At 52.1% G+C, this 23,457-nt stretch overlaps 1 protein-coding gene across 1 annotated transcript in view; it reads left to right on the forward strand.

Annotated features, from left to right (window-relative positions):
* Nucleotides 1–23,457, forward strand: part of SLC25A42 (solute carrier family 25 member 42) — a 30,981-nt gene continuing 7,524 nt past the window's right edge. Inside the window, exons 1-2 of the mRNA XM_024560770.4 lie at nt 1–111; nt 20,969–21,081. Coding sequence (XP_024416538.2) covers nt 21,001–21,081 — 81 coding nt within the window. The 5' untranslated portion in view covers nt 1–111; nt 20,969–21,000. The remainder of the gene's footprint in view (nt 112–20,968; nt 21,082–23,457) is intronic.

Here is a 23,457-nt window from a genome sequence, read left to right on the forward strand (position 1 = left end):
GGACCCCTCGTGGCGCGCAGGGGGGGTGCGTGAGGCGTAGCCCTGGCTGCTGGAGGAGGTGGCGGTGGCGGCAGTGGTGGCAGCGGCGGTGGCGGCTACAAGTCCCAGCCGGTGAGCAAGCGCAGAGGACGCGGGGGGGGGGGGGGGGGGTGCAGGCATTGGGGGGCCAGTGCCCTTTCGACTGAGCCAGGGCGAGGCATGGCCCTGTCATGGGTCCTGGGGCGGGGGCGGACGAGGTGGGATGTGACAGCAGCGTCGCGGGGGCAGGGATAGGACAAAGCTCCCCCCCCATCCCGACCCTCACACTCCGCGTCTGGTGTCCCTTGGGGGCCCCCATAGCCGGATCTGAACCCCTCACTGTCAGCCCACGCGCACCTGACACCTCGTCCTTTCTCCTTGACACACACCTGAGACTGTCCGCCTCTCTGACATACCCTAGGGCCACGTTCTTAGACGCCCTGCACAGTTGGATCTGCGCCGCTACACGCAACAGTCTGTGTCCCCACTTATGGTCCCCCTCACACACTTGACGCCGTGCCCCTACTCATGGACACCCCCACATCGCCTGAGACTGTCCCTCTTGATGATACCCCACACTCTCAGCTGTCTCCCTTCATCTCACCCCACCTCACCTCCCCAACTGGGCCTGCATTTCCACACCAACACCTGAGCCTGTGACCCCAAACTCACAGCCCTCCACTCACATCTGGGCCTGTTGGTATTCCTTCACTGACTTTGCTGACATCCAGGTCTGTGCCCCTCTCCCTGCCCTTCCCTTCAGCAACTTGGGTCAGGGCCCTGGGGTACTTCCCACTACCACCACCTGCACTGTAGCCCTAGCAACACTCCAGTCGCTCACATACCTCCCTCAGTGCGTGTGCTGGTACTTCTGCATGCCCCTGTGCTTATGCCCCTCTTAATCCTCAACAGCCCCCAAGGCCCTCCAACATTCCAAACCTCACTATCTCAGGATCACTGCACAACACCCCCACCAAAAAAGCCCACCCAAATGTTATCTTTTCATTTACAATAGTCTATAAAGTGATTTCTGGGCTTAGAATAATCCCATCCCAGACAAAACCAGAATTATCTCCATTTTAATTTAAATTTAACAAACGTAAAGTGACTTGAATTGCGGAGACAGAGCTCACCCCTACATAAGCATTACTTATCCCTCTCTGTGGACCACCCCCATTTTTGCCCATCTGTTGTATTTATCTCTGAAAGTTTGGCAGGGGAGGGGATCCCCCACCCTCCTTGCAGCTGTTCTTCAGGCATCAAGACTTTGACTGGGTCCGGAAAGACTGAGCTGGAAGGGCAGCCCCTGGTTGCTGCTGGAGCACCAGTCTCTGAACCCTGGGGTGGGGGTGGGGATGCTGGGAGATCAGGACTTCAACTCCTGGAGTGCTGCCCCTAGCAGAGTCATTTAGAACATAGTTGCAGGGCCTCTGGTCCCCACTCTTGCAGACTGAGTCTCTTTGCTGACCCATGGGAGGTCCTTGGACCCTTGAAGTTAATGAATCCAGAGTAAGGAAACACTCTCAGAGTGAGGGAGTTAGTGTAACAAAAACACTTAGAGCTAAACTGCAAAACTGGAGCCTGGTGTGGTGTTGGGGATACTTTTTCTGAAACTTTTCAATCTTGGGAGTATGATTTGCAAGTGTGCAGCACAGAAGGAGACCAGTGGCTCTGTTAAAAAGCATAGTGTGTCCCATCTGGTGTGGCTCAGTGGCTTGAGTGCCAGCCTCTAAACCAAAAGGTTGCCTGTTCGATTCCCAGTCAGGGCACATGGCTGGGTTGTGGGACAGGCCCCAGTTGGGAGCATGTGAGAGGCAACCAAGTGATGTTTCCCTCCCTCTCTTTCTCCCTCCCTTTTCCTCTCTTTAAAAATAAATACATGCAATCTTTTAAAAAAAAAAAGCAATAACGTGCCCTTTCCTGGCAGGGGTGTTCAAACTTTTGGTGTCTCTGGACCACACTGGAAGAAGAGTTGTGTCGGGCCCCACATTAAATAAACACTGATGAGCAAAAAAAAGGTTTTAAGTAAATTTATGATTTTGTGTTGGGCCACATTCATAGCCATCTTGGGCTGCACATGGTCTGCAGGCCTCAGGTTGGACCCATTGCGTAGCGCCTCTTACAAGACCACCCCACCCCACTACCAACCCCCATCTCTGCCTGTGAAAATGAGGCTGGAATGTGCCGGAGGGTGGAGGTCATGTCACTTTCAGCTTCTTCTATGGAAACTGAAGCCATTGGAGTTTTCTGTCTGGATTCAAAAGGAATCTTTTAAAAAATGTGTGTGTGTGTGTATGCATATCTGTAGATATTATACATATATATATATATATATATATATATAAACACACATTTATATATCCATATACCATATACCCATTTTGTATATATGTATATATGTACATGCATATATTTTATATATACACATGCAAATATATAAACTTGTATATATACTGACAAGGTAATTTATGTACATGGAAAAAAACCAAAAAGACAGTTGTAAAGGCATATAGTAAAATAGGTAGGTGTTCCTGTACCTTCTTCCCATCCCCCTTCAGAGGCACCATGGTTAATTTCTTCTGTTTCCTTCTAGAGATGGCCTGTGCCTGGGTGGGGTAAGGAGGTGTATCCCCTGCCCGTTTTAAACCACTGGCAAATTTGCATCAGATTTTATCAAACATATATGTTGATTTATATGCAGCTTCTTACTAAAGTAAGTTGTCACTCATACTTTCTTTTACAAACTCAGCTGCACTGAACAGATAGACTCATGCATGAGTGAATATGTAGTGAGCTTGTGTGGTGCAGGCACTTTGAAACCCCCCTGACTTCATGGAGCTTACATCCAAGGCAGCAACTTCCTAGGAGTGGCCAGGCCAAAGGATGTGTCCATTAAAAAGATGAATGTTCCTCCAAAGAGGTTCGGCGGTCAACTATCTCTCAGCTGTGAAGTTGGAATGCCCGTTTCCTCCTCCAACAGCCAGGATAATTTTTTAAATCAAGTATTCTGGTCTCTCCAGTCTGATAGGTAAAAAACAGCCCCAGAGATCCTTTTGAATGGCTTCCCTGCTTCCGGTCCATCTCTTAGGGATTCTGGCCCATGTGATGGTAATTAAATGTTAGATTTCTGTTTCTCTTCCAAAATTAGATTAAGGTTTAATCCAGGAACTATTCTGAGTTCCTCCTCTGCAAAGCTCTGAAGGAAATCTTGGGCTTGGTGGGGCACGTCCTGAGGTGTTGGCACAAGGCACCTTGACAAGAACTATTGGCTAGAAGAACTATTTAGCTACTGCTAAATATTTTTTCCAATTGGATCCAGCAAAAGAATGAGGGCATCAGATGAGAATGAGAGAAGTCAGATGTTAAATTTGGGAAGCTGGCTCAAGATTCAGTTGTTGGCGATTTCCTGTTATTGGCGCCAGGTAGAGGGTGTCATCAGACTGAGGCCAGGCCTTTTCCTACATGCCATCCCATTTTTTCGTTCTTTTCTATTTTGGCTGTTAGACATTAAAGGAATGCTGCGGTGCTCAGAGCTGTTGGCTTGTTTGGGTTTTATTACTGCTTAGCAAAAAGTATATAGTGTGCACTTGAAAAGAACAAAGTAGAAGGAATAATGAAACTCACACTCTGCTCAAGAATTAGAGCGACCTTCCCCTTCTCACAGCCCCTCCCGATCACTGTGCTATTTTTAAAATGTGCTTGTCAACATTTGTTTTCTTCACTGAGTACCTTTTGCTGCAGCTGAGCGCTAGGATTCCAGGGTCTCAACAGAGTTCACCAGAAGCCAGGTTTTCCACCGAAGCTCTGCCAGCAGAGTGCCCTTGCGGTCCAGAAGGAGAGCAGTGACCTCAAGGCCAGGCCGCTAGCCACGAGATGGGCCGGCACTGGAAGGTTTGGTCTCAGACTCCTGCCATGTTAGCTTCCTGGGGCAGCTGTAACAAATTACAGCAAACTAGGTGGCTTAAAACAACAGAAATTCTGTCATAGTTGTGGAGGACTTAAGGCCAAAATCAAGGTGTTGGTAGGTGCGGTAGACTGAATGTTCTACCCTTAGAACATTCTACCCTAAGGGTGTCCCACCCTTAACATTTATCTGTTGAAACCTAATCCTCAATACACTGGTATCAGGAGGTGGGACCTGTGGGAGGTGAATAGGTCATGAGGGTGGAGCTCTCCTGAATGGGATTAGTGCCCATGTGAGAGAAACCCCAGAGAGCTCCCTAGACCCTCCCATCATGTGAGGACCTGGTGAGAAGACAGGCACTGACTATCAGAGCCTTGACCTTGGACTTCTAGTCTCCAGAACTATGAGAAACACATTTCTGTCGTCTATAAGCCCCTGCATCTGTGCTATTTTGTTACCTCAGCCTGAACAGACTGGGACAGTAGGGTTGGTCCTACCAACGGTCCTGAGGGAGAATCCGTCCTGGCTCGTGATGGCTGCTGGCAACCCTTGGGTCTTTTGGCTTGCAGCCCCATTGCCTTGCTCTCTGCCTCGTCTCCACGGGCCCTCTTCCCCACGTGTTTGTGTATTCTACTCAGGATACCGGGTCATTGGATTTAGGGCCCACCCTAAGTCCAGGAGGATCTCTTCTCAATATCCTTAACTAATTACATCTGCAAAGACCTTATTTCCAAATAAGGTCACCTTCTGAAGTTCTGTGTGGATAGGAACTTTGGAGGATCCAAAGTTCCCTACAATTTAACCCTACAATTGTGAAGCCAGAATTCCCATCAGGACTTTATTTGAAGAGGTGCTTGTCCAGCTGCCTCCGCTGTTTCTGGCAAGACGAGGCCAGCACAAGAGTCTGCCTCCCAGCCCCTCCAGAGGCCGTCTTCCAGCCCCTCCAGAGGCCCCCGTGGACAGCCCTGTGGGCTCCCTTTATCCCCTGCCTCCCTTTCCTTGGGTGGAGACATCTGCTCTGAGCTAGTAAGGACTCAGACAAGTGGATGTGTATGTGTCAGTTTTGCTCCTTGCTACCCCTTGGCAAGTGCTTACTGGGCTGAGAGCTTGGTCCTAGGTTCTCCCAGTTCTACAGAAAAGAGACCAAGGCTCAAGGGGGCCTTTGCCCAAAGACACACCAGGAAAACATCGGGGAGCCCAGACGAATGTAGGTCGGTCTGAATCCAAACAAGTAGCTGTAGCACCGTGCTTTCAGTGGCTGTTAGACACAGATATTTGTGAGCCATGCTGGAATGCCGCCGTCAGTAGGGCCTGCAGGCGTGGAACAAACTCAAAGCCTCATTCTACAATCTAAATACAGCATTCGGCTGCCAGACCTGGGGACAGGTGCAGAAGAGGCAGAAATACAGACGCTGAGAAGGGAAGGGTATGCGGATGAGGCCCTTCCAACTGTAATTGATTGGTCCTGATCGCTAATTCAGGGGTCTGGGAATGTTCCCCAAGATCTGAAGCCATTAAGGAGTTTGCTCAATGGCAGAGCATTGTGAGCAGAGGGAACGAGAGAGCCTGGACATGTGAGACCCAAGAGAAAGCTGAGAGGGTCCTGAGGGACCTGACCTGTAGCGCTGGTGAGAGACTCTGGGAAGGCCAGCGGAAGAGAGGGCTCACGCCAAGGCCGCTGTGGGCTGGTATGGTCATCAGGTCTGGGCTCAGAGCCTCTGGTGGCCTTTCCGGCTGTGAGATGGAGACCTGAGCTGGATACAGGCCTTAAGAAGGGTTTCCAGGCTTCTGTGATGAAATGTGTCCAGCAGATGTCAGAGCTGTTGCTTCCTCTCCAGGCCCCATGCCTTTGCCGTGGGATGAATTGGAAAAGTGATTGTGTACATTTCAATTACAGCCATGTTGACCCAAGACTGACGAGGTCCCCGGTATTTGTCAGTGCAGCGTGTCTCCTCCTCATCCTGTCTAAAGGGCTGATTCCTGAGCCTCAGTCTAGTGGCTCTGACTGAAGTTTGGGGTGAGGGCTTAGGAGTCCTGCACAAGTGTCCCCAGAGATTCTGGGATAGGCGCTCCTGAAGACACCTGGCGGAATAATTCAGAGCTAGAGGAATATGTGAGATTCTCTGCCCTGTTGTTGGCAGAGAGTCTCACATATTCCTCTAGCTCTGAATTATTACATGTTGGCAGAGATTCCTGTGGCCTTAAGAGGGGAGGGGACAGGGTGGCACTCTTGGCTTATAGCACTGTAGGGAAATGTTACCCACTGCTGGTCAGGCTTCAGCCTGTGGCTGGTCTATCATTGATCTGGCGAGGGATTGCCTAAGAGCCAGGCCTTGAAGAATGGGCAGGTTTGGGGGCTTCTCATGGTCCCTTTTCCTGGAGCACATTGGCCAGAGCCAAATGATGGCCAGCCCTGATTGTCAGTCAGAGATTGTACCACTGCTGTGCTGGGCAGTGAGGATGGTGTGGCAGGGAGCTTGGTTGGGGGCAGACACTTCCTGAATGACCACCATTTGATGGGCAGTGGGGTACTGCTATCCAAGTTTATTCAACAGTGTGGGGAGGCTGGATTCCAGAAGTCGGTGCTCAGGCATTTCAGAGGCCCTGGCAAGGAGGGTTGCCGGCTGAATTGTGGGAGCTGGGAGGTCGGTGGTGGTAGACAGGCTCGCTCCCAGCCCTGTCTGACTCCTTGTTAGGCCAAACAATACTTAACCAATACCTGTGACCCACCTGAGCAGCACCAGGCAGGGAAGAGAGTGACAGATGAGGAAACTGAGGTCTGGGGGAGATTTAGTCCAAAGACACATGCTGAACCCTCAGGACACCAGCATGGCATGGCAAGAAGCCTGTACGTGCTATCACTTGGGGGATGAGGCAGAGACTGTGGAGGCAGGAGCAAAAGCACCTGCCTCCTTGCAGTGGCGTGAACACTGAGCATGACCCAGGCCCTGGCCTGCCTAGGAACCCTCAGCTTAGCAGGGGGAGCAAACAGAGAACCATGGAGTGTTCAGTGAAAGACAGGACAGCTAACTTGGGGAGGGGAGGCTAGGACATTTAGGACGGGCTTTGAAGGATTCGGAGGGGTTTGCCAGGCATGAAGGGAATGCAGCCAGAGCAGAACTCCGCATGTCCAGGGAATTGATTCACTCATCCAGCAAATAATTAAGCAGGTGTGAGTGCCAGGCCAGGCTCAGCGTGGCGAGAACACAGGCTTTTGGGGTTTGGACCTTACACAAGTACACCCTTTTAGTACCAATGAGGGCCTCAGTCGTCTGTGGCTCCACCAGGTGCAGTTGGCAACAGGTGTGGTAGCACTGTGTGCAAGGACTAAGGAGAATGATTAACTATAGAATGTTCTGGAGCTTTCTGCATGTGGATGCCTGTGTGTCTGGCCTGTAGAGGCTGTAGTACAGGGTTGTAGTTACCAGAGTTGGTGTGAAAGGCACACGCAGAAGTGAACGAAGCAGGGAGGAACACACAGCCGCCGGCTGGGTTTGGGCTAACGTGGAGCCGTGGTTATATAAGATGCTTTGGTTCTCTTAGGTGGAAGTTAATGCTCATTAAGTGGAAAAAGGAAAGGCCTTTATCAACAGCCAGATAGGATGTTAATTGGTTTCCGTTTACCGAGACATTATGCTATCTGTTCCGTGGCTGCTTGTACACTCCATCGACCGAGAAATTGCCCGTTTGTGCAAACATGTCTGCTGGCATGAACGGTGCCCTGGGCAGGAAGCTTCCGAGGGTGCTGGGCGTGACTGTGTGTGCACCTGCTTGTGTTTGTGTATTAGGACAGCCATGCACAAGGAGTGGCTGCAGCGTGGGTCTCACAGGCTGGGCTCCCTAAGATCCTGTGACCCCAGGCTCACAGTTTCTAGACAACGGTGCTCAGTCAGTTGTATCACTGAAGTGACCACCTACTCCGCCCCACTTCACTTTGTTTTTTTGTTTGACAAGAGAGAAGATTGCCGGAACAGAAATGCTATGTGAAAAGATGAACATTTATTCGCTAGGGCTGGTCTGGAAATGCCACCCACCTGTGGCAGGCACGGGTCGGAGGGAGTCAGCCCCACCGCACCTGGGCCCTGGTTCTTGCCCCACTGTGGGGGAAGACACACCTGAATCCCAGTTCATGGTACTTGTTAAAGGTGCCTCTGGAGAGTGTGCTGAGGCCGGGCCCGCTGGAGCCACAGGATGCTATGTCTGGTTGGAGATGCAGCCCAGGGCTGGAGGACCGATAGGGAAATACAGGTCAGGGCACTGGGAGATGCAGGGAGTGGAAACCCATTCCAAACTGGCTGAACCAGAAAGGGGGCTTCGTGGGCTCCAGGGTGGGAAAGTCCAGGTTCTTCCCACACGTTTGGTCCCTGGACATCCCCAGTGTGCAGACATTACCTCCCCACTCCTGGCCTTGGCTCCGAGTCACTGCCCTCAGGCCAACCCACTTCCCCTCCCCGGGGAAAGGGGACCTTCTGGCCTGGGGCGCCCTCAAAAACCTCTTTGGATCCTGCGCTTTGAACCCAGGAGTCTGAGATCATGACCTGGCCAGGGTCCCTCAGGTTACTGGGGAGGGTAAGGTCCCCTTCTCCAAGGTGACAGGGGGTAGAGGAGGTGGCTGCCCTGGGTGCTGTCTCCAGGAAGGGGGCTGGACATCCACTCCCCACGTGGCCCACCTTTCAGCTTAACGCTCTCCAGACTTTCAGTCGTTGCCAAAATCATGGGCAGGTGTTCTCCACAGGTGAAGAGGAAGGTAAAGGATAGCCAGGAGGGCACACTGTTCCTCTGGTCCCATTAGAGTCCCCTGGTGTTTAGGAACGCAGTGCTCAGTGGTCCTAGAAGGGGCTGGGCAGGTCTGGTGTTTTGCTTGTTTGCTTGTTTGTTTTACTGTTTAAAAATCTCTTTATTTGTGATAGAACTTACAGTAATCTGAATAACTCCTGAGTGTATAACTCAAGGAATTGTTACACGTGTGTTCACACGTATAACCAGACCCAGGTACAGAGCGTTTCAAGCGTGCAATTGGCTCCTCCGTGCCCTGCCCTGTCATACCCTGCAAGGGCAACCCTGTTCTGATCTTTATCGCCGCTAATGATTTTGTCTGTGCTTGAATTTTTTTTTTTTTGCATTTGAGAAACATTTATAATTTTAATTTTTTATTGTTATTCAATTACAGTTGGAATTTTTTAAATTGTGATAAAATATATACAATATAAAATGTACACTCCTAACCATTTTCTTTTTTAAAGATTAAAAAAAGATTTTATATTTACTTTTAGAGAGAGAGAAGGGAGGGAGAAAGAGGGAGAGAAACATCAATCAGTTGCGGACCAGGCCCCGCGACCCAAACATGTGCACTGACCAGGAATAGAACTGGCGACCTTTTGCTTTTCGGGGAAGACTCTCAACCAACTGAGCCACACTTGTCAGGGCCGTCTTAACCTTTTTAAAGTGCACAGTTCAGTGGCATTAGTGCATTCGCACTGTTGTACAACCACCACCACCGTCCAGCTCCAAGACTTTTCATCTTCCAAATTGAAACCCTGTTCCCCTTAAACGCAAACTCGCCATCCCTCTTCCCTAGCCTCGTGCGCCCACGCTTCTATTGTCTGGGTTCATCCAGGTAGTAGCCTGTGTCAGTGCTTCACTCCTCTTTAAGGCTGAGTAACATTCCACTGTGCGGCCCGACCACATTGTGTTGCTGTGTGTGGATCTCACCTAGATGGGCTCATTTGGCACACCGTCTTTTGTGTCTGGCTTCTTGCACTCGGTGTGATATTTTCGAGGTTCATCTCCATTGCAGCCTGATTAGTGCTTCATGCTTTATTATTGCTGAATAATATTCCACTGTGTGGGTGGACCACATTTTGTTTGTGTGTTTATCCATTGATGGACATTTGGGCTCTTTCCACCTTTTGGCACTAGTGCTGCTGTGAACCTTGGGTACAGGGATTTGGCAGAAGACCTGTCTTCAATTTTTCCATGTGCCCAGGGGCAGAATTGCTGGGTCATGTGGTGACCCCATACTTCACTAGCTGAGGAGCCTGCAGGCTGGTTTGCACGTGGCCGCCCCATCTGCATTCCCCGTGTGTGAGGAGGACTCCGGGTTCTCTGGGCAGGTTCAGGCAGACCTTGGCAGGATGAGTCTAGAGAACGTGGCCCTGTGTTTGGCTCCAGATGGTGCCAGCCAGGAGCAGATGAAGGGCACTTACCTGGTGAAGGGCAGAGCCAGCTTTGAGCCTGTGACTCTGCCTCCGCAATGGCGCAAGGAGACACTTCCTTGACCTGTGAATGGGGGAGGTCGGGGTGTGGCCCTGTACCACTGGACCTGTGGGGACCACAGGGATGACCATTATGACCGGCCCATCAGGGGGTGATGAAGCAGGGGTGAGTGGGTGAGGGAAGCCACTCCAGGACAGAACCACATAGGTGGTTTTTAGAGTACTTTTAACTAAACTTAGTGCTCTGTGTGATTTGCTGTTATACCCTCCCTGGTGGTGTGGTGGGACCAGGCGGGACCAGAAACCCTGACAGCCTCTTCTCCTTGGGGAAGCTTGGAGTGGGAGAGTGGGGAAGGGCCACTTGTTCCTTACAGGGACATGAATGCGAATGCTGTCGAGGGTGAGGACCTCAAACAGGGGCCTCCAGCCCTCACATTGGTGCTTCCCCTCCCAGAAAACAGCCCCACCAACCCCAGGTCTCAAGCAGAGCTTGGGTGGGCTCCTGAGTCCCTCCTTGAGACCCCACCCTCTCACTTGAGTGACCCCACGGTGTCCTCTGGGCCTCCCTGCCTCACTGCGCTCTCCCCAACTTCAACCCAGAGTAATCCTTGCCTCCCTCAACCCGACTGTCTTCCCCCCTCTCTCACTGATCAGCTAGCCCCAGCCCCAGGGCCTTGGCACTTCCTGTCTCACTGCCTGGAACGCAGCACCTACCAAACTCCCTGCCCGCTCCCTGTTTATTGGGGCCTCTGCCCCAACACTGCCCCTCAGGGAGGCTGGCCCAGCCGCCCAGTCTTGAATCTGAGCCCCCTTCACACCGCCACCTCCTTGTTGCCGCCTTCAGAGCCGCGCCACTCCCTGAGTTGTCTCGCTTGCTTCATGAAGGCAGGCAAGTGCCTGTTCACTGCTGCGCCCCCAGGGCTGGCAGGGCCTGGCACGGGGACTGTGAATGGCTGTCCTTCCCGGCAGCGATTGGGCTTCAGGCAGTGCTGGGTGTTCTGGCGTCTCGTTGTCTTACATTGGCCTGGAATCAGCCTCCCTGTGACTCCCTCAAGCTGTCCACAGGGTCCCCACCTCCGAAAACCTGCACCTCTTCCAGTAACATCCTGTGTCAGTGTCCTGTGACTGCTGTGATGGACTGTCACACATGCAGAGGTTGAGAGCCACACGGACCTATGTCTTTCAGTTCTGAGGTCAGAGCCCATAATGGGTGTGCAGGGCCGCACTTCTCCTAGAGACCAGGCAGCGGCCTGTGCCCAGCCTTCTCTGGCTCCCAGAGGCACCTCCCCTCTCTGGCCGAGGGCCCCGCCTCCACCTTCAGAGCCAGCACCGCAGCACCTCCCCAGCTCTCTGAAGTCATCACATCGCTTCTGACCCTCCTGCCTCCCTCTCATGAGGACCTTGCGGTGACACAGGGCCGTGCTGATAATCCAGGACAGTCCCCATCTCAGGATCCGTAACTTGATCACGCCTGCAGAGTCCCCTTGCCATGTAAGGTAGCATGTTCACAGGTTCCAGGGCTTTAGGATAGACATCTCTGGGGGCCATTATTCAGCCCTCCACAGCCCTTTAAGTGTTGAGCCAAGGCTGTCCTTACGGCCCCCCTTTCCAGGACCACCTCCTTTGGTGTCAGGATAAGAGGGTTCTAGGACCTTCGGCCCCTGCTCATGGGCCTCCCAACCTGGTCCTGCTGGTGGTACCACTCCTGCTGTCAGGTCTTCGTACCAGGAGCGAAGGAGTGTGTTCCCGTCGGTGCCCACTGGCCAGGTTCCAGGCCCTGAGTGCCCTTTGGAGGGCTGGGCTGGCACAGGGGTCAGGCAGCACAGTGGGCGTTGGGGCGGAGGGAAGATCCCCACTGAGGCTGCCGACCCCCCAGCACCCAGCTCCAAGGAGACACCAGGGTCAGGGTGTTGGGAAGACACTGGTCACCCCCACAGACCACGCAGCTCAAATCCCTCACACAGGGTTCCCACGGCTGCTGGTGCCCCCTCCCTGGCCCACAATTCTGAGCCCCTGGCTCAGACACAAAGACAGGACAGAGAGGAGCCAGGTCACTGGGCCAGCCCCTCAAAAGCCACAGGCATCTGCAATGTGTTTCTTTGAATGCTTTGGCACATCCCAGAAGCTCCTGGATTTCTCAAGGCACTGTTTCCAGCGGGGTTTTTTGGAAAATATTTTAGACTTACAGAAAAGTGACAAAAGTAACTGAGAGTCTCAGTATTCCCTTCAACCTGGCTTCCCCCAGTGTTAGCATCTGTGTCACACATGAATTTCTGAGCCAGGAAATCCTCCCCGATGCAACGCTCGGGCTCATCTCCCGAGCCAACTCGGATTTCCCCAGTTTTTGCCCTGCTGCTCCCATTCTGGTCCAGGCTCGCACTCGCACCCAGTCCTCTGTCTCCTTACTTCGTCTCTCACCCCTGACCGTTGCTCAGTCTTCCCTCAGCCCTCACACGTTTGCTGAGGACGTCTCAGTCCTTTGTAGCCTCAGTGTGGTCTGGTGTTTCCTCACGATGAGAGTGCGGCTGAGTGCTTCTGGCAGGAATCCCACAGAAGCGATGCTGTATCCTTCCCAGTGCCCCCAGCGTGCCTCTGTGGGATTTCCCCGTTCATAAGTTACCTGTGGAAATAAAGGAAGACAACCCAGCTGAGAACAGAGCCTGCTATTCAGAGCTTGCCAGAGCTGGGGGCCAGCTGCCACTCCTGCATTTGGCAGAGACTCAAGGCAGGCAGGGAAGAGGGGGCTTTCTGTAGAAGGGGGCTTTCCTCCAAGGCTGTTGGCACGGGAAAGCCTATGTGACTGGTTAGGTGGTATATTTGGTGTTCTCTGCTTGGCCCTGAGTTAAAAGCAGGAGCAAGAATTAGGGAGGCTGTAGTCCCAGACGAAGTCCCAACCGTTTTAGGCTGATTGCTACAGGGGTTCTGGTCAGCTCCCTGGCTGGTTGCTACAGAGGTGGCTGGTCAGGTCCTGCTGTCTTGCTCAGTCTGGCCTTCGTCCCTGGGCATATTGCCTTTCTTACCTGAAGGGTGGGGGTCAGGGTTGCATTTTTTATTGAGATATAATTGACACATAACATTATAGTAGTTTTAGGTGTACAACCTAATCATTTTATATTTGTGTCTATTGAGAAATAATCACAATAGGTCTAGTTTACAGCCATCCCCACTCATAGTTACAGATTTTTTTTTTCTTGCGCTAAAGGTACTTTTCAGGAATAATCCCAACCCCCACCCGAAACCTCGCATAAATCCAATTCCCCCACATTGTTCTGCATGTCCATGAACCCCCCCAAGCCCATGCAGGTGACTCACTTCAGAAGTTCCTCAGCTTTCACTCTGAATTGAAGATTGTACAGTTGAACTTTTTAAAAAGAATTTTAAAATATATTTAATTGATTTTAGGGGAGTTGGGGAGAGAGAGGGAGGGAGAGAGAGAGAGAAATCTATGTGAGAAACATTGATTGTTTACCTCCTATATACCCCCCGACCGGGGATCAAACCTTCAACCTAGGCATACGCCCTGACTGGGAATTGAACCCCCAACATTTTGGTGTGCGGGACGGTGCTCCAACCCACTGAGCCATACCAGGCAGGGCTGTGGTTGAACCTTAAAACGGATTTTCCTCTGCAGGGAGAGAGCCACAGGGCAGCACTGTGGTCACCACGCTGCACGTTGCACCTGGAGGACGCGTGTCTAACTGAGCGTTTCTGCCTTTTGACCCATTTCACTCCCGACACCCACCCCTGGCAGTCACCCCTCTGTTCTCTGTGTCTGTGAACTTGGTTTTCGGTTTGTTTTGTTTAGATTCCACATGTAGGTGAGGTCATTCAGTGTTTGTGTTTGTCTGACCTAGGTTCATCCATGTTGTCACGAATGGCAGGATTTCCTTCTTTTATGACTAAACGTTCCATATATGTAAAAATCCACCCGTCTGTCCACGGAATGCGGGCCCTTCCACGTGCTGACTGCTGTGAGTAACGCTGCAGTGAACATGAAGGCGCAGATGCCTTCTTGACTTAGTGGTTTTGCTTCCTTCGGGTAAATACCCAGGCGTGGAATTGCTGGATCCGTGTGTTAGTTTGTTTTTAGGTTTCTGAGGAGCCTCCACACTGTTTTCCATAGAGGCCGTACCAGCTTACAGTCCCACCGACGGTGCACACGGGTTCCCTCTCCTCCATATCCTCACCAGCACTTGTTATTTCTTGTCCTTTTATTTTCAAATCCTTACACGAAGATCTGTTTATTGATTTGAGAGAGAGGGAGAGAGGAACATCGATCGGTTGCCCTCCAAACATGGCCCCACTGGGGGCTGAGCGCACAACCGAGGTATGTGCCTGAGCAGGGATTAGAACCTGCCTGCGGCCTTTCGGTGCGCGGGACAAGGCTCCAGCCGGCCGAGCCACCGGCCAGGGCACTGCTTGTCTCTTTGATAATAGCCGTTCTAACAGGTGTGAGGTGATACCTCACTATAGTTTTGATTTTTTTAATTGAGGTGTAATTGACTCGGGTTTTGATTTGCATTTCTCTGATGATTAGTGATGGTGAGCACTTTCTCATTACTGTTGGCTATTTGCATGTCTTCAGGAAAATGTCTATTCAGATCCTTTTCCCATTTTTAAATCAGGTTGCTTGTTTTTTTAGTATTGAGTTGTATGAGTTAACATTGTTTTTAGGAGCAAACATTTATAACTGGCCCAATCTAATGTTCCACCTCCCCCCGTCCAGATACTAGTTTATTAAGAATACCTCTCTGAGTTTGTGAGTGACTTGTTTTGGAAAGGCCAACTGTGGGTTTTGAAGCAAAACCAAAGGTCTGTGTCCCCTTCAAGATGATGCCTATGAGTACCAGCTGGGCTCCGCCTCTCCCTAAAAGTCCTGGCCAGGCGTGCGAGTGCTTGTCAAGGAAAACTGTGTTACTCTGAGCAAGTGGCCGCCCCCCCTCTGCCCCCCCTCTACCCCCCCCCCCCCCCCGCGCTGGGCTGTGACTTGCTTCTCCCCCTCATACTCCTCAACCTTGGAGACCACAGGGCGCTTGCGACCCCAGAGAGTGCCTTTCTACTGTGACGAGAGACACAAGAGGGCAGCGCCCGGGCCCGGTACCTCCCAGTACCCCCAAGACGTGGGCGTGTATTTGTGTGCACACATGTATTCACATATAATGTAATATATAAAAAGCAAAATTCAACTAAGTTTTAAAGATCTTACTGACTTTATTTGGAGATTCATGAATCAGGCAGCATCCTATCTAACAGAAGGGAGCTCTGAGAAGCTGTACAATTTTACAGGCAGAAAGGGTGGGACAAGGAGGTTAATAGCAAAGAGTAGGTTGTGGCAAGGTCACCTTCATTTAGGGGACAGCGGGGGTATATCAAGCAGGTGACCTTACCATTGTTGACCAGGTGATTCCGGATTGACTGGTTTGAGATTCCACTCCTGGGATTGGCTGAAAGTGTAATTAAGTTAGGTATTAGGTCTCAGTTTAGTGACATGGAGCTTAGCACAGGTGACTCCATTTTGGGCTTATTATCTCTGTTTTTAACAATAAAGAGATGAAGGTCACTTCTTGAACCACAGCATGTAACACAGTGGTTTGAGTTTGCTGGTTGAGACCTATTATTCATGAAGTAAATTTACTTGGTTGTGATCAGGTTTATTGAAATTAAGTAGAGGAGAGCGAATGGCACCTTAAAAAATAAAAGCTATCTTTTCCTTCCTGAAGCATTGTTTTCTTTACGGCACGCATGCGCGAGCGTGTGTGAATACGAGTGAGTGTTATGATGTAAAGTGTATTTCTTAGTGTAGGTTATTGTTAAAAAGATTTCTTAAGAGAAATAACTAGTCAGCTAATAAACATATGAAAACATTTTTTCAAAAGAAAGAAATTTGGTATTACTCAAGAGAAGGAACAGGTACAAGAGAAACAAAAGAACATGAAGAGCCTTCCTTGCCCAGTTGCCTCCCTTGGTGCAAATCCCTGGCCTTTTGTTCCAGAGAGAGGGAGGGCAGCAGGTGCTGCAGGGACTGAAGGAAGTCAGGGTGGGAGCAGGTGGCTCTGGCACGTGGGTTGCTTGTGTCAGCTGAGACCTCCCACTTGTGCGGTCCTCAACCTGGGCCATGTGGGCCCTTGGTCACTATTTAACTGACGATGCCAAAGGAGCCCAAGTCCTGAGCATAGATGTGGGGGCCCAACCTGGGAGTGCTGGGCACATGCATGGAAGACCCAGCCATGGTGTCCCCACACCAGCATCAAAGGGACCTGGTGACTCTCCTGAACCTGGATGCTGTGCAGGGCAGTAGGAGGTGCAATTCAGTGAGGGGGTCCTCCCTGGGGTCGGTGTGCGTGAATTCAGAATCATGTGGCTGTTTGTAGGGGCAGGCCAATGGGGAGCATGGAGGGGGTCTGACCACAGGAGGGCGCTATGGCTGGGGGGGGTGGTCTCACCTGGGTTATGTCCTCTCTCTGTTACTGGTGAGTACGTGTACAAATTGTGACTTTTATAAAAAGTCACAGGGATGTAAACTGCGTCATAGGACTATAGTCAATAACATTGTAACAACTGTGTATGGTGTCAGATGGGCACAGACTTATCGGGGGATCACTTCATCAGTTATATGAATGTCTTATCAATATTGTACAGCTGAAACTACTATAATATTGTATGTCAACTGTAATTGAGGAAAAACTCCAGTCCCCTCTACCTCGGCCCCTGCGGTGTTCAGCACATCCCCATAGCCACTGACAGCACACTATAAACGCTTGGTCTGCTTCTGCGCTTCACCCCCCAGGCAGCACCCCACTGGATCCAGGCGGGTTCTCCCATCAGTAAAAACCTAGGTGGCAGTTTCCCCTGGGGACACAAGGCACGTGTTCTCCCTGTCTCCCTCCTCCCCTTCACTGGGGCCAGCAGCCAGCGGTGGCCTTACTGGTCCGTAGATCTTTGTGCTCACATGTTGGGGCTCAGCACACATCCTAAGGCAAAGAGGTGCCACCCTGGGCCTCCCTCCATCCATACCCCGTCTTGTCGCATGTTGCATTGTGGCCCCACACATGCGAACAGCCCTCCCTAGGGTGACACCTGCCTTTCCCATCACATGCACAGGTGGGCACCTGGCATATTTGTAAGTTGTTTCATTCGGGTGACCTGGCTGTTTCTTTGCCTTATTTTGTCTTGGCTTTTTTGTTTTTTTAACTGATTTGAAAGAGCAAAGAGCTATTTATTTCTTAGAGAAATTAGCATTTGACCTGAGGGGTGAAACCCTGAGATACCCCCTCCCTCCATCCCTGCAATCCCCCAGGGCAAGAACATTCTCTCTACCCTGCAATCCTGGGGAGCTGGGGGTGGGGGGTGGCGCAGGGGCCCTGGTGGAAGTAGCTGTCAAGCTGAGACTGCCTGCTCTGTGGGTGTAGGGGGCCCTGGCACCCCCCAGGTTCTCTCCTAAAAAGGGCCCTGGTTTAGTTTCCAGGGGCTGCCGTAACAAATCACCACAAAACTGTGTGGCTTAAGTTTTGGAGGTCAGACGTTCAAAATTAAAGTCTGGGTGGGCCACTCCCTGCAGAGCTCCTGGGGAGGGAGGGGCTGTAGTGGATAATGGTGTGGTATCGTCCCCTCGCAGCTCCGGCTGCTGCAGGCCCCAGGAGTTTCGCAGCTGGGGAGGCCTGCACTCCAGCCTCACCTTCTATGTCTCCTTTCCCTCTCTCTCTCTTTTTGCTTTAGATTTTACTTACTTTCAGAGAGAAGGGAATGGAGGGAGAAAGAGGAAAAGAAACATCAATGTGTGACAGAAACTGCATAAGCTCCCAAATGGGGACCTGGCCCACAACCCAGGCATGTGCTCTTACTGGGAATCGAATCAGTGACCTTTTGGTTTATAGGACAGTGCTCAATCCAGGGCTCCTTTTCCCTCTCTTAACAGATCACTTGTCCTTGAATTTAGGGACCACCCTACATCCAGGATGATCCCATCTCAAGATTCTTACTGTAATTATGTCTGCAAAGACCCTTTTCCATGGAACACCACATTCAGGTCATGAGTGGATGTGTCTTGGGAGCCACCATTCAGCTCCCTGCAGACAACTTCCTCGTGACCAACCTCAAAGCTCTGCCACCTGCAGTGACGTGCTCTTACAGGTCTGCACCAGTTTGTGTGCAGACTTTGCTTCTGACTGTTTCCTCCCCACTGAGGCCCCAGCTGAGCCGTCTGCACTGAGTTCCCAGGGCAGGCCCTGCGTCAGGTCCAGTGGGCTCCAGGATCAGCCCTGGGTCTGAGCCCACGAGCACCTCCCTTCCTGGGGAACTTGGAGCAGGAGCTGGGGGAGGAAACCCAGCCACAGGCTCCTCACCCACTGCAGGTGCACGAAGGGCTGGCTCCTTCCTCAGGAAGGTTCTACAGAATGTGTTCACATTCATCGTGCTCACAAGCTGTGCAGGACCATCTGCTCCCAGATGCCAGGACAGTCCCCAGGGCCCCGAGCGCTGAGGTGGTGTGAGCCACAGCTGGAGGTGCTAGAGGTGGGGGTGATGCCGTCACAGTGCGTCCCACAAGCCGACACCCCAGCGGTTGCCTTAAAAACACTGCTAAAGCCTGGTTTATGTTTGTGAACAGTTTCAGATTTACAGAAAAATTGTGAACATAACACAGGCCCTGAATCCCACACACCCCGTTTCTTCCCTTTTAACGCCTGACCTTAGTATGGTACGTAGGTCAAAACTAATGAACAAGTTGTGAACCTAAAAAAGAAGGGCCAAAGTGAAAGGCAACAAGCATGTATTTGAGATCAAAAGAAATAGCCATTAGGAAAGCATTGATTCAGGCAGAAGCGCAAATCATGTTCCAATTAGGAGACAAGGCAACCAGTATCGATGAGAAAGGAAGGGGAACAGTGACATCAATAGCAGGAAGGCATTTCGATTGGTGCAGATAAGCTAACATAGTGACACTAATTATAAACAATGTTTTTAATTTTCAGTCCTGTTGGCTTTCTCGGTATCCTTGCAAACAGTTGTTTGGCACACAGTGTTCTTCTGAGGGTGGTTTTGCCGTGTCAACATTCCAAAGGTTTGAGGCGTAAGACAGGCAAGGCGGTTCTCTGGGATGGCAGCTCCGGGTCCATTTTAAAGTGGCTCTGTTTGTTTTTTTTTTTTTTCAAAATGCTGATGCGTTACTATTAACTAAAGTCCATAATTTATTCAGATGTTCTCTGTTTTCCCTCATATCCCTTTTCTGTCCCAGGATCTCATACAACATTTAGGCATTATGTCCCCGTAATGGGCTGTGGGGTCCTCTGGGCTGAGACAGTTTCTCAGACTTCCTTGGTTGCTGACATTGACATTGTTGAAGCTGATGGGGTGTTTTGTAGGGCGCCCGCAGTTGGGATGTGTGGGGTGTTTCTCTCACGGTTGGACTGGGGTGACGGGTGCGGGGAGGGGACCCACAGACGTGAAGGGCTCTTCTCCTCACACGGAGACCAGGGCGCGGGCGCCAGCATGGCTCTTCACTGTGATGTTGGCCTTGACCCCCTGGCTGAGGCGGTGCCTGCCAGGTTCTCCTCTGTAAAGCTGCCCTCTTCCCTCTTCCCTGTCCCCTTTGGGAGGAAGTCACTACTTACACACCCGAGAGTGGGAGGTCCTGCTCCCCTTCCTTGAGGGCGGGGCATAGGCACAAATTGTTTGGGATTCTTCTGATGGGATAGTTGTCTCCCTATTTATTCATTCATTCATTCATTCATTCATTCATTTATACTAGTGTGGACTCGTGGGGACATTTTATTCTTTGGATTGTGACCCAGCACTGCTTTGCTGGTTCTGTTGCTCAGATTGTTCCCGCGTTAGCCACTGGGAAGTCTTTGACTCACCTCAGCTGCCACGTCCCATAATCTCACCACCTGGGTGTTGGTTTCTACTTGGCACCTCAGGTGGCTCTAGGCTCATCCCTGTGTTTCCTGCTCCATCTGGAAACAGCTGGGTCTGCTTCCTTCAAGAGCCTGTTCTGAGTAGGAAACAATGGGAGAGGACCAGTGGAGTAGAATCCCACTGGTGCTTTCCAGAACCTTCCACACTGGCACTGGAGTAGAGTGCCTGGCAGGACCCAGAGGCAAGAGGGGTGTCCTCAGCCTGTTTAGGGCACATCTGTACCATTTGCATCATTATACAGGAAAATGTATTGATTTATTGGATAATTTTAAAGCGTGGGAACCGAGACCTCAAAGGACACGTGCATGGTAGCATCTTGGTGTTGCCTGTCCTTTACCCTTTTGTCTTCGCGGTCCCCTTGCTGTGGTTGGCTGAGCTTTGTGTGAGCTTCCACCCAGAGGATAAATGTAGGTTTCCAGTGAGGAATCCTCAAGCATCAGGGCCCTTTGCTGTAAGCTCGGCCACAAAGAAGAGGCAGCCATACAGTAAGAAAAGATTCATTTTCTCAAATTGTTTCTGTGGACAGAGACTTGGGTCCGAGCTGTCTGGAGCCTGGTGGGCATTTGGCTGTCCCACCCCTCTGCCTCTCAGCCTACCGTGACCCTGCCTCCTGCTGTGTGACCTCACTGGGAGGGCTTGACTTCTCTGAGCCCACCTGCCCCTTTGGTACGACATTAAAAAGGCAGACGACTCCCAGGCCTGTTTGTGAAGATCAGATAGAGAGGCTTTTGTAAACAATTGAGCCATCGGCGGAGGGGCTGCTGCCTCGGATGCTGGTGCCGCATCTTCTCCTTGTAGGGAGACAGGCACCAGGTTAGGAAAATCACACTCAGATCGTCCTGGTTTCAAGTGACCAGGGTGTCAGGCAGATGGGGGAAGCCCTTTCTCACTGCGCCTCCTGCCCCATCTTGCTCCACAGGACCAAGTCTCCACTGTCCCCAGCAGCCTGGAATGGGTAATGGTGTGAAGGAAGGCGCGGTGCGATTGCGGGAGGATGCCGAGGCCATCCTGTCCCCACCGGTCTCTTCAAAGGCAAGTACCTGGCCTCCCCGTGGGAGTCCTCATGGGTCCCTCTTCTGTGCATGTGCACCCATCACAGGTCAGCCCCCACACACATACTGGTGGGGGGATGCTGATGGCCCCACTTGTGATGTGAATTCAGCCCCCTGAGCACTGGGCAAGAAGCCAAAGCCTTACCCCAAACGGCTGAGATGTCAGAAGGTGCCCAGGAGCCCTCTTCTCATTCAGATCTGTGCACACAAGAGTCAGCCAACTCAGGGTCTGCCGTGGGGATGGGCCACCCCAGCTCTGGGGTGCAGCTCAGCTGCCTTCAGGCAGGTCTCAGAGTCCACCAGCTCAGAGGCTGGGGTGCTGCAGCGTAATATTACCAACCTTCCCAACCTTTCCCAGGTGCCAGGTGGCCCTGCAAAGAGCCAAGCAGGTGGGAGGACTGGTTTGTGGGCTGGTGGGTGGGACCGCCATCACCGTACCATGCGGGGCAATGAGGGTGAGCCCACAGGAGACATGCGTGTCCCTCCCAGTTTCATGAACTTCCCAGTAGACCACGAGGGAGACTCATCCCCTTGGCTGGCCAGCAGAAGATCCGTCCATTCCCATCACATGCCTGGACACCCAGTGCCCATCCTCCTCTGTGCCGGCCACACACCTGACACTCTTGGTCTTCTTGGCCAACCTGACATGGGAGCCCATCCTGGAAATCCCGTGTTTTTGCTTAAGAAGCCCAGAATCTTCTCACGGAGCTCATGGCCAGGCCGTGACGGCCCCCGTTCTCTCTGTCGAACCGTCCGCCTCGCATTTCATTTGCGGGATACCTCCATGCGGGACACAGACACACTGGCCACTTCATGATGCCCATGCTGAGCTCTTCAAAGAATAAACTGCTGTGGGCAGTAAGAGCCTTCTCTGCTGAGCTAGGAAGTGGACTCAGAGCGTCCCAGAGCTACCTTGCGAGCAGGATTTAAGGACATGTGTTCTAGACACGCAGAGCTGGCCTTGGAGTTGTGAGACCGCAGACTGCACAGGGAGTAACCCGCCGGAGGAGGCAGAAAGGGTACACCGGCTTTCCCTCCAGTGCTGGCAAGCACATGGCTGTTGTGGGCTGTTCCCTTTGCTCACAGTGGGGGTGAGCCATTGCTCACTGGTTCACAGACAGGAAACTGAGGCAGGGAGCTGGTGCTAGGAGTACCACCGAGCCTTCTGACATCCACATTTCTCAAAACCAACGGGACCAATGAGCAGGACCTTGCTGTGTGACCCAGGAAAGGCGGGAGTCCCCAGTGACGCCCGTGTGAAGCAAGGAGCAGGTGGAACCCGCTGGTGAAGCTCTGCCTCAGAAACACGAGAGGAAGAGCACCGCTCTAGAATTTGTTCTTTTAGGGAGGAGTGGGCTAGGCAGGTGGAAGGCATGCTAGGGCGCTAAGTGGGTGGGGAGCAGGAGCCATACAGGGTGGGGGCCAGGTTGCAGGGCACACGGCCCTTGGGAGCAGCTGAGACACACAGGAGAGGATCTAGGAGTGGAAGCTGGACCAGGAGGCAGTGCTCAGCATGTCAGAGAGGACGAAGGGGAGACCAGACAGGCCGTCCTCCAATCACCGCTGTCAGAATCAGGCCAGGAGTACAGACAGACTCTGGGCCCAGCCCCACACCCCTGAGCCACCGCTGAGCTGAGCAAACTTGGCATGAGGTTGCCCTGAGCCAGCTGCCAGTTTTACCCCCAAATGCCCTGTGGCCTCCCCTGGCCACACCCTCTCTGGGCTCAGCCTCTGCCACTCCATCCTGATTGCCACAGGAGCCATCTCTTCTCTGGTCACAGTGAAAATGGCCTGTTCACCTTGGGGGCTCTCCATGTCTCTTTGGGCAAAAGCCAGCCTCCTTGTGGGGCCCCTACCTGGACTGGTGACTGCATACCTCTGTCAGAGATTTAGTTCATGTCTTGTTCTCTCCATAGACTGGTGGCCCCATGGGGTGCAAGGGACTCATACATACCCCCACCCTATACTGCATGTCCCCAGGGCACCTGGTCTGCCTGGGACTTCATGGATTCCTGGGATCATTGAGGGACCTGACTCTTGCCATTCTCGCTCACTGTGGGTCAAGGCAAGATGGGGGCACCTCCAGTCTGCAATGTCCCAGAATGCTCCCCATGGTTGCTTGTGAGAATCAGCTGGAGGAATGGAGACTCCAACTGGATGAGATGTTTAGGGTGCAGATGCACGTGTAAGGGAAGAAAGGAAGCAAGGAAAGTGCTGGCCCCAAGGCGTTCGTGGGAGCACGTGATGCCGATTGGCCACTGGCACCGTCACCCTCGCCTTGGCTGAATAGCCACAGACACTGGTTCCTGAAGTCCTGACACAGGCAGCATCCCCTTGCCCAACACCCCTGCCAGTT

This window comes from Desmodus rotundus, chromosome 9, assembly GCF_022682495.2.
Source record: "Desmodus rotundus isolate HL8 chromosome 9, HLdesRot8A.1, whole genome shotgun sequence".
NCBI lineage: Eukaryota > Metazoa > Chordata > Mammalia > Chiroptera > Phyllostomidae > Desmodus > Desmodus rotundus.